This window comes from Gastrolobium bilobum, unplaced genomic scaffold (genome assembly GCF_033153095.1).
Source record: "Gastrolobium bilobum isolate Gb01-03AN ecotype WA unplaced genomic scaffold, APGP_CSIRO_Gbil_v1 utg1162, whole genome shotgun sequence".
Classification (NCBI taxonomy): Eukaryota; Viridiplantae; Streptophyta; class Magnoliopsida; order Fabales; family Fabaceae; genus Gastrolobium; species Gastrolobium bilobum.
Genome location: NW_026898943.1, coordinates 292,270 through 305,488, shown reverse-complemented (window position 1 = coordinate 305,488; position 13,219 = coordinate 292,270). Strand labels below are relative to the sequence as shown.

The following is a 13,219-nucleotide window of genomic DNA, read 5'->3' as shown; positions in this document are numbered from 1 at the left end:
TTATTCTCTAATTATATTTGACTTTAAATATTTTTTAAGCTTTGTTTTATAATTATAATCTACTTCAAATATCTATTATTATCATTTATATTTTATTTCATAAGCACATAAAGCTAGTCAATACGCTAATAATGATAAATATTAATTTTAAAATATTTGCACCACAATTATCTAATCATGTGTTATTATATTTTTAAAAGAATTTAATTATGATAATTATTTGAAGGCCTAACTCTTAATAATGTAAGCATTATTGAATGATAATTAAAATAAATTATATCAATATTACGAATCACAATTGAACTTAATTTCTTGTTTTTATATAAATATTATACTTACTATATTATCATCTAATTATACATTATCACTTTATTTAGATTGATATCTTTGTTGGAAATAATAAGTATGAGTTGTAAAGAAGTACCACATAGACTAGACATAGACCAAGTGATGACCATATAAGTGTGAAAGACCCATAAACCTACAGCCTTAAAGTTTTGGGTTGAGATGTGGTGTCGGCCCACTTATTATGGTTTATCGCTGGACCCATGGATGTATCCCTTGCAATGGATTTTGGGCTCCCCCATACCATTCTTAACAGTGGTATCAGAGCTAAAGATTTTGGAAGGCCTCTGCAGAAGGCTAGTGTGACCCTAATATTTGAAAGAGAAAAAAAAGACTTCTGCAGAAGTTGCCCTTAGGGGATTTAGCCGATGGGTCTTACACCATGACCTCGCCTACTTTTTTTTTATATATAAAGTAATTTTTGAGCCCTCAACAAAAATTATAGACCTATTTTTTTTTTTTGGTAAACAATTATGGACCTATTTTAATTCTTAAAAAAAAAATCAACTTCTGGTCCCTATAAAATTTAAAATAAACTCAATTATTTAAAATTATGATTCCTCTAAAATTAAAAGAAGACCCTCGTAAATTCTTCGAAAATGACTAAAATGAGTCTATTTTAAATTTTAGAAGATCAGGAATCTGTTTTTTTTTTTAAGAAATTAAATTGGATCCCATAATATTTGTTGAGCACTCAAAATGTATCTTAGTCAACTTTTTTTCTTTTTCTTTTTTTAACGTCTAGAATGTCTCCGGAGAGAAAAATCTACAAAGTTACGGTAGTCCCTAGATGGACCAATAGGACTACGACAATTAGGCTGAAAAGTTTACAAGTAGATAGAAAAAAAATAATTTTAATATTATAATTATACACCATTTCAAATACATAATTATAAGTGTGACGGTGATACTTGAAAATGCGCTCGTGGGAGGCGACTTAGCAGCACTTTTAATAAAATGGCCAACATAATAAAACCCATTTCTTTAAAAATTGATGTTTAAGACTATGTTACACTTTTCCCAAGTTTTACTGATTTTTATTTGGTTTTAATGTTTCTAAAGTAAATATAGATAAGTTATTTATGTTTGTTCTCAAAACGATGTCGATTTGAGTTGAAAAATTAAAAAATTATAATTAGAAAGACTATTATAACCCTGAAATAAATTATAATTACAAAAATATCTTGATTTCTATCTTAAAATAACATCGTTTTAGGTTCAATATAGATAAATTATTTACATTAATTGTGAAAAAAGCGAACCTTTTTTATTTATGGGAAAATGATTTGTCTTTGTAAAATATATAATTTATATTTTTTAATAATTTATAATTATGTACAAAGAATAATATATAATTATAATATTAAAGTTAGTAGTTTTTTTTCTTCAGCGCTTTTGCTTGAACATGGGCTGTAATGCTAATGGAGCATACGTTTGAGCTCCATAAAAATTCGAAAGATGTAATGCGAGACGTCAAAGATGAAAGATGGGATCGTGAAAACAAAATGAGGACGGCGACTGGTTAGCATTACCATATATGATATAACTTGGTAAACAATTTGCCAACACCAATTTCTTTTATTTCAGGATAAAGTAAGGATGTGGTCTCGATATAATAGAACAGACAGTTGCTTGATTTTTTTTAAGCCCGCTAACATTTGTTGGCTTTGGATAATCATTTACAGATCATCTAATACTATCTGAAAACTCTATATCCCTTTCACCAAGGGCCTTAACCTTAAGTAAGCAAGCAGAATGTTGAGGATAAGGACTCCCAGACCTAGTATTAACAGTTACTAGTTGCGGATTACGGCTTTCGCAGCAGGAAGATGTCACGTAGGATAGCAAACAAATCTTCACAGACACTACATATTGTACTACAAACATCTTTTTGCTAAAAGATACCGATCATATATACTAAATTTATTACTTCCTCTTTCCTATACCATAATACCAATCAAAACCAACTCCTTCCTCATGGTACCACCTCACTTATTTCCATCTATATAATTAAGCTTTAATAGCTCTCGTGTTGCTGCAGATCAGAAAATTTGCAGCACCATTTACTTTCATCAGGATCCGGATTCGTATCTAAGATTTTTATTTATTTTTTTTAATTTCAGGATCCGGCTCCGTGTCTTATGTAAATATATTTGCTGCAAGTTTTTTCATCAGCAGTGACAGCAGAAATGAGGAACCCATATAATTAAGTCGTAAATACAGTGTGGCTGTAACGAGCAATTTTTTATATGCCTTGCTACTAGATTGAAGCAGATGCATAGGATACAATGATTTCCTCGCTGCTGGAAGCAGCAGTTCTTTATGTGCCTCAGACTGTTATATACAATATACCAACAACAAACAAGAAAGCAAGGACCCGTTCAAGCAAGGTCAGGCCCGCAGGTATCCATTCTTCTCCAAGTAGGATATCACTATTTCTGCGGTGTCACTTGGAGACATACAATCACTTACTTTTTGCTGTAATACTATCTGCAAGAGGATGAGAAAGTAAAGTCAAATTAACGAAAGTTCGGAAAAGTTTCAAAGGAAAAGCAGAGGCTGGATTACTCTGACATCTTGTTTATAAGGTCAATTTTTCCCTTCAAAGTTGAATCCAGGGCAAAGAGAACTAAAACTAAAATATTCTCATCGTAAGCCCAGTATGGTATATATTTGTTCTATGTTCCTCTAAAACAACACTAGCATTTGTACAACACAATAAATACGCACCTCACAACTACATGGTGGTTCATATGGATCATCTACGCCTGTGAAACCTGCAGATTTCCAAATAGATAATTTAACACTGATGCACGATTCGACCAGCAGTTAGTGAGAAATAAGCATAATTTATATAGCTAAACTGCTGAAGCTAAAGTACTTAAATAACAACTCCAACACAAACATAACTGTTAAGTTGTTGCACATAATACCAAGAAGACACCTATTAGATACAAAGCAGTAATGCAATAAAAACAAATAAGATACCTTTGATCTTTCCGGCTCGAGCAAGCTTGTAGAGTCCCTTTGGGTCCCTTGCTTCACATAAGTCTAGTGGCACGTCTATGAAAACCTGCTACACGTGTTGGTTGAGGGTTGTAAACATTGCATTGACAATGAAGAAATCTTGTCTTCAATTATCTTAGAATTCCCTATTATTAGCACTTAGAAGATGCCAAACCAATTGCATAATTTGGTTTACCAAAATAAGAATGTACCTCGATAAAATCTCCTTCTGGCAGCAGAGCTCGGCAAGCATCCCTATCCTTACGGTAGGGTGATATTAAACTAGTGATGCAAATAACACCTGCATCTGCCAAGAGTTTTGCTACTTCACCTGAAAATTATTAGTCATGATGTTTGGCTATTAACAAATAATATAGCAAAAAACTTGGAAGATTGAGCGAATAACTTTTGTATATTGATATGTATATATGTAGTAACTCACCAATCCTTCGTATGTTCTCTGAACGATCTTCTGCTTTAAAACTAAGATCACGGTTTAGACCATGCCGAATATTGTCACCATCAAGGATGTAAGTTAGCTTTCCTCTGCGGTGCAAGCTTCGACTCAAAGCACATGCCAGAGTGCTCTTTCCTGAAATCAATGTCTAATACTGTAATTAATGAGACAGAGAGAGAGAGCAAGAAGTTCAGTGTTGAATATCATAGATACAAGAGGAAATGATAGTAATCCTTGTTGTATTAAACTACACAACATTGGTGCTATTATATAGCGAACCAATTGAAGAATACTAAGAGACACACTCAATGTGAGACTTCTACACTATTAACACTAACACTCTTAACACTCCCCCTCAAGCTGTAGCATATAGTTAATATGCTACAAGCTTGATACATAAATAATACTCCCATTAGGAACCAAAAACAACAATGCTACATCAACGAAATGAAATGACTAAGTACAACAAATCAACTGGAATGACCATCAGTGTGAAGAGCTGATAAAGAGATAGTGCTGGAATGGACATCAGAGCATGGATGGTGCCGGAATTATCATCGACAAAGACAACTGAGCTGACCAGGACATCAGCATCAAGATCCTTCTCAGACATTTCATTTAACAGTTTGTGAGCAACCGTGGTTTCCCCTTGACTATGCTACAAGCTTATTACAAGAAAGACCAAGTAACATAACATCAAAATAAATCTCCTAAATGAGAAACCAAAAATCAACAATGTGCTAAAAATGGCGTCGAAATGAACATCAACATGGAAGATGCCGAAATAATCATCGGCAAAGACAATTGTGCTGGAATGACCATCAGCAACATGGACGGTGCTCCCCCTCAAGAGGAACTTCTAAACAGTGCCAGAATTATCATCGGCAAAGACAGTTGTGCTGGAATGACCATCAGCAACATGGACAGTGCTCCCCCTCAAGAGGAACTTCTAAACAGTGCCGGAATTATCATCGGCAAAGACAGTTTTGCTGGAATGACCATCAGCAACATGGACAGTGCTCCCCATCAAGAGGAACTTCTAAACAGTGCCGGAATTATCATCGGCAAAGACAATTGTGCTGGAATGACCATCAGCAACATGAACAGTGCTCCCCCTCAAGAGGAACTTCTAAACAGTGCCGGAATTATCATCGGCAAAGACAATTGTGCTGGAATGACCATCAGCAACATGGACAGTGCTCCCCCTCAAGAGGAACTTCTAAACAGTGCCGAAATTATCATCGGCAAAGACAATTGTGCTGGAATGACCATCAGCAACATGGACAGTGCTCCCCCTTAAGATGGATGATGAATAGTATAAATACTCCATCTTGGGAAGAAAGAAGATTAAAGAAAAACAAAGCTTCGCGGAATCGAAAAAGTCGCCGGAGACGGCGGTGGGTCGTCGAAAAAGTCGTCGGAGACGGTAGTGGATCGCCGAAAAAGTCGCTGGGGACGGCTGTCAACAGCGGATGACGCGGTCAACGACAACGGTGGTCAACCCAACAACTTCCCAAGGATCATTCTTTTCTGATGTGACAGATCAGTCTAAGCTGCAGTCACAGAGCATACTAAGAAAAACCCGAAAAAGAAATAGCAACGGGAATCCCTCAAGGAGGGTGTTATCTCTCTATAACCATATTGAAATTATGGAAAATAGAACTAAGTTAAACGGATTAAGATTCCTTTTGTTGGGCTCTGATACCATGTTGAATATCATAGATACAAGAGGAAATGATAGTAATCCTTGTTGTATTAAACTACACAACATTGGTGCTATTATATAGCGAACCAATTGAAGAATACTAAGAGACACACTCAATGTGAGACTTCTACACTATTAACACTAACACTCTTAACATTCAGTTTTGATTTCACATGAATAAGTGCAACTAAAATTATCTCAAAGTCATATCCTAAAAGCTGAGAGTGAATAACAAAAGTATAGATCTCGGTTCAAAGGAAGACAAGCAAAAATTAGTGCAACATTATAACTAAGGACTTTTTAGTGCAAATAGATAATCTAACTATAAGAGAGATGATCAAACCACCTGATGGAATAATGATAGAAATATGTGTTCTGTTCTAACGTGCTTCTTCTGGATCAATATATAGTCTTGACCATTTATGTATTTTATCCTCTTTCACATGCATATATCAACTATTCAATGTCAGATATAAACAAAAATTTGAAAAGTCTGCGCTAGTTCTGTCACATAATAGCTCAGTTGCAGGGTAATTAGTGTGTTCATCATATGATCATATCAGGCAAAAACTTATCAACTGTGGTTGCATAGGTCAGAGCAAAGAAGCTGAGACGGGTACATAGGGAAGAAACGTAGCAGAGAATGATACATAGCAAACAAGACGATGCAGTATTTTAACTGTTTAGTTATACAACAATATGAGACATTATGAAAAAGGAGCATATACCAAAATGAATGCTCACTATTTCTGCTCTGCTTATAATGCATGACTACGGAAAAATCAAATCACCATTGGAATCCTGGAGGTATTTAAGACTGATAAATGGATTATTGAACATAATTGGGTATTTCAGCTTGATATCAATGAACTACAGCGAACATTTAGAAAAAGTGAGTATCTAAAAATTAACTGAATTTCACAAACCTGAACCACTGAGACCAGTTAACCAAATGACACAACCTTTTTGCTGAAGTAGTTGCTGTCTATCAAGTTTCTGGATTGGACATTCATGCCACAAAATGTTCGTCGATTTCCCAATATTTGACACCTCGCAGATATTTTTGCCTAGCTAGATAATAACAGGGTTAAAGATTTGAATTATCATTTTTTTAAAATTGTAATCGCATCGCTTAGAATTAGAAGCTAGACATTAACTGTTTTTTTTTTTTCTTGAAAAACAAAAGTTGTTAAGGGCCTGTAAGCAGCATATATGAACGCTTAAACAGTAATTCAGTGAAGTCCATTAGATTTCCAGTTTCAGTTCAAAAGGTTTTCCATAAAAAAAGAAATTCTCTGCTTTATATAACTTCCAGAAGAATCAGATCATTCAAGCCTTAAAACTTAAAAGATAAACAAGAAAAAAAAAAAAAAAAAAAGATTGTACAGGCTTACCACTCTTTTTACTACTAATTTAATTACGTTTATTTGGAAAATTACCTTGGACAGCAAAATCGGGTCTTCCTGATCAATAGATCACTAAAGATTTTATAGCAATAAAGGCATTGGTGAATAGATGTGGCGGTTCAAAGTTGATTGTTTAGCACGTGAGAATCTTAGACACGACTGTTGTAAAAATATTTTCATACATGGTACATCAGATCATTTAACTCTGTCATATCAGCCATGTCACTTATCATTGAGTGGTTGAACAGGACTTTATTGAAGAATTTCTGATTGAAAGAGCATAGATGGAAACGGACACGAAGCTACAAATTACTACACAGTCTTCAAAGGTTTCAAAACAGACAAGTCCAAGGTCGTGAACGATCTCATTCGACCCTACACTAATCTTCAGTATAGTAATGATTGATAAAAGCTAGTCGAAAAGTGTCTAACTCTAAGCATTTGTAAAAATCAAACAATGGAAAATACTCATGATATAAACAAAGAGCAACGAAAAGAAAGTACCGGAAAATGCAGCACAATAATCAGTAAAAGGCTTATTCACAGAAAGCCCCTGACATATAGGACTAGCGTCATCGGTAGGAGAGGCGCCACGGTCCTCCTTCGCCATAATCGGCTTCAACAAGCTCTTACAACTTCGGCCTAATCCAACGGCATTGATCCCGCAGAACTTCACAAACCCTAACTTCTCTGGCGCCGAATGTCTACATTCGACGTTCAGGAACAATCCACAACTACACGATGCACGCAGTGCTTGCACGGTGGTGCTCATCTCCGCCAGACGAAGAGGAATTAGTTGGTTAAATCAATATTATGATTAGTGTTTGAAAGAGAATGGGAGAAGGAGGTGTGGTACAATGCTCCAAAGGGCACAGGCTCCGTAACGGTTTCCAGTTTCACCTAATCTTGCATATCATGATTATTTGTATCATTGTATGAGCTGCCATGGACTATAAAGCTACGTGTCCACGCAAAGGTGAGAAATGACAAATGTTCATTTGAACCGTGAATGGGATCTGCAAAAGTAATGCGTGCCGCCACGTCAGAAATCACAATGGGATCTTCTTATTCAGGGAAAAGTTCAACAACAAAAAAATCCACATGCTGTTGCTTTCAATCACTTACATGACTGTACTTTTTTTAATCATTGTAATTTCTTGTAGTTTTTCTTCTTCTTTTTTGTTAGAAGATTAATTAAGTATATTTATTCTACTATTTTTAGAATAAAAAAATAAAGTGATTAAAAAAAATAAGATCAAATATTATAAAAATTTAGAACACTTAATAGAAAATTAAAAAATATTAAAAAATCAAATTTGTCGAAATAAAAAAATAAATATATAAAAAAAGAATATAGAATAAGAAAAAAAATAGAAAAATCAAATGATGATAGATTAATTGACGCATTAAAACTGATCAGGTAAGGATGAAAGCGTGTGTTCGATCCTTCACAGTACAATCTTTGGAAAGGATTTAAAACTTTAATTATGAACCTACCCTGAATAGAATTGTCTATCGTAGAAGATATCAGTGATTTATTCTCAAAAAAATAAAATCAAATATATTAAAAATCACAACAGTAATAGAAAAGACTAAAATTAAAAAATAATATACCAAAGACACAAAATTAAAAGAAAAATTTAAGATAAAAAATAAATGTTTCTAGTATATTTTGTTTTATTTTTTTAATTATTCTTTTTGTCATTCGTCTATTTTATTTTATTTTTTTTCTTGATTTTTTTTAGTCTTGTGTCACATCCACTCATCTAATGAAGATTTTTTAAAAAAAGAGGGAGAATGAAATAGAAATATAAAAAAGATCAAACATATCTAAATAGAAAGAACTAATAGACCACGGACAAAAAAATAAATAGAAAAAAAAATAAAAGCAAATATATTGAAAATTCATAGTTTCTTTTTCTCCTATTTTTTTCTTATTCTATTTTCTTTTTTAATTTAAAAACATTTGATTTATTTTTTTTACTATTTGTTTATTTTAGTCATCTATTAAGTATTCTAATTTTTCATAATTTTTTTGTCTTATTTTTTTTTCATTTTATATTTTTCTTTTAAGAAGAATAGAACCTGCATACTTAGTTAATTTTTTAATAGTGTTAAGAGAAGTATAAATAAAAAAATCACAGAAAATTAAATAATTAAAAAAAAGTATAAAGAGATAAGTAATTTAAAAGCATACTACACGTATTACCAAAAAAAAAGAAAATACTATACGAGAATTTTTGAACTTTTCTCTAATAATAATGTTCAAATTTGCGGTCCAGCGTTGTGTCACACTAAAAAGCAATTCGTGATATACGGCCACGTGTACCCGATTAAACTTCTTTATTACCGATTAGACAAAGTGCTGCGATTTGTGATAAAACTTTAAGGACGGGTTTGGTATAGATTTTATTTTGTGTTGATTTTTAGTATTTCAAAAAATCATTTGAGATATGATATTTTGAGATAGATGAGAAAGTGGAAAAATGAAGAAAAAGTTATGGATCAAATTGACCTTCATAGTGAGTGACTTCACTTCCACAAAAAATTTATAATTGGGTATTTTCGTCAATTTAACTTATTTTCTCATCATTATTTTACATTCAATCAAACATAGACTTTGCAAATTTATATAAAAATTTTCAGTAATATTTTGGTTAACCAAATAATTTTTTTTAAATTTTTCTATCAAAGTTACTATTTTACTATTTCTCCAGTAATTATATTTTTCTAATAAATTTTTTTTTTCATCTACCAAACATATATTCTAGAGATATTGCGGTTTGTCATTTTAATTTAGATGTAGATGCGGCATGGCTATGTACTTCCTTTAAGAAATGATAAAGTGATGAGATTGAGTGAGACACATAGCATGAGTTGTTGAGTTGAATCAATAATTATGATTTAAGTGGAAAGTTTGTTGTAAACCACAATCACTCACTCCGTGCTTGCTTTATCTTTTTTCCGCCGCCTGCTTTCTGTTCTCGCGATTGTGAAACGGGCAATTTTTTTTAGAGTAATTATCAAATACAAGTGTTTACGCACATGTTATTTTTTATTATATAATTTCAGTTAATTTTATTTTTTTATATGCTTAATTTAGGAATCTACTTTGATATTTTTAAAAACATAATATTGTATTATTTTAAAAAATTAGAAACTGGAAACAATATTTATAAATGAAATAATAGAAGTATGCAATTTTTATGAATTTATAACTTTTATTTTAAGTACGTAATTTTTTAAACATTTAATATGAAATTTATAATTTTAAAAAAGAGTCTAATGTTTTTTAAAACTAATTAATAAACTCCTTGAATTACCGTTTTACACGTACGTGCAGAGATGAGATTTCGAAAAGGATTTTATTTGTATCAAGTAACAGGACCAATTACTTTTTTTCCTGCTGATAGAGTGAGATATGGGTCCCACGCAAGAGAAAAATAAAAAAAATAAAGAAAACAGAAAACGCTGCTTTCGATGGGAGAGCAGCAAAAAAAACATGTTTACAGTAACATGACAATTGATTTTCCCTTTCGAAAAATATATAAATCATTTTTCTTTTGCAGCTTGCAAACCCCGACATTGTTTGTTGTTTTCTTTCACAGTTGTCCGACACGTATATTATGAACGATGAAAAACAGTGCTAAAGAGATTGATTTGACTGAAAAATCAATTATGATAAAGCGAATAATTCGTACTATTTTAAAATTAATAGAGTAAAATATCACTTAAGGTATATTTGTAATGTCAGCTGAGGACACTTTTGTAATAGCTCAAGTAAGGATTAGTTAGTGTGGAATTGATTCTGTTCAAACAGAATCAGTGACGTGTGTTAGCTTTGAATCATGTATATTTTAATGGGTTAAATTCTGATTTATTTGGGCTAGATGAAGTGTGATATGCAGGTATTTCAGCCAAAAAGAAAAACAATATGGCCCAATTTGAAAAAAGGTAAAAGAAAGGAAGTGAATGTAATTTTACTAATAAATTTCATTACCCAATGCTTGCATATGTTAAAAAAGAAGCACGTGACCAAGGTGATAAAAACAAAGAACAAATCTGGATCGTGGGATGAGAATAGGCATGGATGGACAACAATGCATTTTGAGGCAGCTCTTTAGTTTTTAGTTAAATAGGAGTCTGAGTCATTAGGGTCATAGAGAGAGAACTTTTCGTTTATTTTTCGTTTTCAGACTTCGCTCTTAGATTCTTGAATTTTTCTTAAGTGTTCGTTCTGTTCTTCAAAGTTCCAACATCAAGAGCAAGCGTGTAACTCCGTTCTTGGAGGGATCCAATACTCAGCTACATGCAAGCTCTACGTCTACATTTCCCTAGTCTAAGTTTTTCTATTTTTCTGACCATTGTAATTCTGGAATACTGGTTTGTTCCTAAACTGTTTTCTTTCTAAGTTGGTAATGCATGTTATTTTCAAGCTCATAATTTTTAGTTTCATTCATTGACAGCATGATCTTCTAAATTCTTTTTATGGGATTCAAGATGATTGGGTGATTCTTTATTTTTCTGAATATTGTAATGTGTGCTTTAGTTTCATTGGATTAGCAAAATTCTGATTTAAAGTTCAAGAAAACCATGGGAATAGATCTTGGAATATTTTTTGCATAATTGTGATTGGGAAATCAGGTTATGTTCTTTTGCTAATTGAACCCTTGAGGTTAGGGATAACCCAAGGAGATATTTGATATAATTTTTGAAGATTTAGAAGACTTTGGGAAAAGATCCTTCTAAAGATTAAAATCTGGAACTGAGAAGTTTCAGGTAAAATAGCCATAGTAGTTCAAATTCTGAGATTAAAGTGCCATAGCAGTTGTAAAACGTAGGAATGCGTATTTCTTTGAAAAATCCATGATTCAAGAATTCCAGTACCTTATCATTACTGAATTTGTGATTAGATATTTCTGTTAATTTTGTTTAATACAAGTCTGATAAATACCTTGCTTCATTTAGTCTTTTCTTAGTTTTAAAAGATTGATTACTTAAATTCAAGAAATTAGAAATAGGAATTAAAAAAAGAAAACTAAACAAGCCATTCCCTGAGAACGATAACTCTTTCTTTTGAAAAATTACTACCAACAACGTGTCATCAATGTATCTCTATAAAGCGCAACGTGTACAGTTCCTGATTCATTAAGAAAATATATGAAATACTTTAGCTTTCTCCCTCTTCAGCATTCTCTGAATGTCTTTTCTCTCGTTCATCTCTTTCTTCATTTCTTTTGATGGTATCAGATCTCTCTTCCTGAGGGCCTGATACGAACGTGTTCACCATGGCTTCCGCATCGCCATCTCTGTCACTGTCTTCCACCATAAACGCAACAGGAGAAGCTCGCTCTTCATTGTCTCCGTCACTGTTCAACCACACGATCTCAGTCAAGCTAACTGAGAGCAAATTTCTTCTGTGGAATCAGGTTGTAGAACCTGTCATCACTTCTCACCAACTCCACAAATTTCTTGTCAACCCTAAAGTTCCTCTACAGTACGAGTCAGAACAAGATCGAGAAAATGAAGCAATCAACCCTGCATAGACTGACTGGATCCGTTAGGATCAGATGCTCATTTCATGGATTTTGTCAACGATCTCCGAAGATATACTGAACGAGATCTTAGGAGTCAGTCATGCATACGAAGCATGGGACCAGATCCACAAGTTCTTCCAAGGAATGATGAGATCTAAAGCTCATCAACTTAGATCTGCTCTTCGAACCATGAAGAAAGGTGGAAGATCAGCTGCTGAGTATCTCAGACGTTTCAAATCACTGTGTGATGAACTGAAAGCTATCAAGAGTTCTGTATCCTTTGAAGAACAAACTAAAATAATCTTGGCTGGACTTCCTGCAGAGTTTAATCCTTTTGTCACATCTGTAAAAGCTCGTGAGAATCCTTACTCGATAAATGATTTGCGAGTTGAACTGATGTCCTATGAACAGATGCTAACAAAGCAGAATGAAACACTCCTTGCTGAATCAATGTCTGTGAATATTGTGCAAACAACTTCTGCTGATCAGAAGGACGAATCTGTACCTGGCAGAACTCCATTTGGTGTTATCCAGCAGAATCACGATCAAAAATTTCAAAGCCAAAGGGGTTTCAGTAGAGGAAGAGGAAGGTCATTTGTTCGTAACAACAGAAATAGCAGGGGTAGAGGACGCAACAACCTGCAATGTCAGCTTTGCTACAAATTTGGACATAGTGTTCAAAGCTGTTGGTACAGGTTTGATGAAAATTTTGCACTGAATCATCCTCACCTGAAGCTCCACACTATTTTCCAGTTACTCAACA

The 13,219-nt window shown here is 33.3% G+C and overlaps 1 protein-coding gene across 3 annotated transcripts; it reads right to left on the bottom strand.

Moving 5' to 3' along the window:
• Nucleotides 1-2,549: 2,549 nt before the first annotated feature.
• Nucleotides 2,550-7,769, bottom strand: LOC133285661 (adenylyl-sulfate kinase 3-like). 3 transcript variants are annotated; one of them, XM_061482921.1, is made up of 7 exons: nucleotides 7,424-7,769; nucleotides 6,440-6,580; nucleotides 3,794-3,943; nucleotides 3,564-3,682; nucleotides 3,334-3,421; nucleotides 3,076-3,122; nucleotides 2,550-2,835 (listed from the first exon to the last, which is right to left on the bottom strand). In XM_061482921.1, exons 1-7 carry the CDS (start codon nucleotides 7,689-7,691, stop codon nucleotides 2,737-2,739), a joined length of 912 nt encoding a protein of 303 aa, XP_061338905.1. In that variant the 5' UTR covers nucleotides 7,692-7,769; the 3' UTR covers nucleotides 2,550-2,736. The 3 variants fall into 3 exon arrangements, with proteins under 3 accessions (XP_061338905.1, XP_061338906.1, XP_061338907.1); XM_061482922.1 differs by having other exon boundaries at nucleotides 3,334-3,418; XM_061482923.1 differs by lacking the exon at nucleotides 6,440-6,580.
• Nucleotides 7,770-13,219: the final 5,450 nt, after the last annotated feature.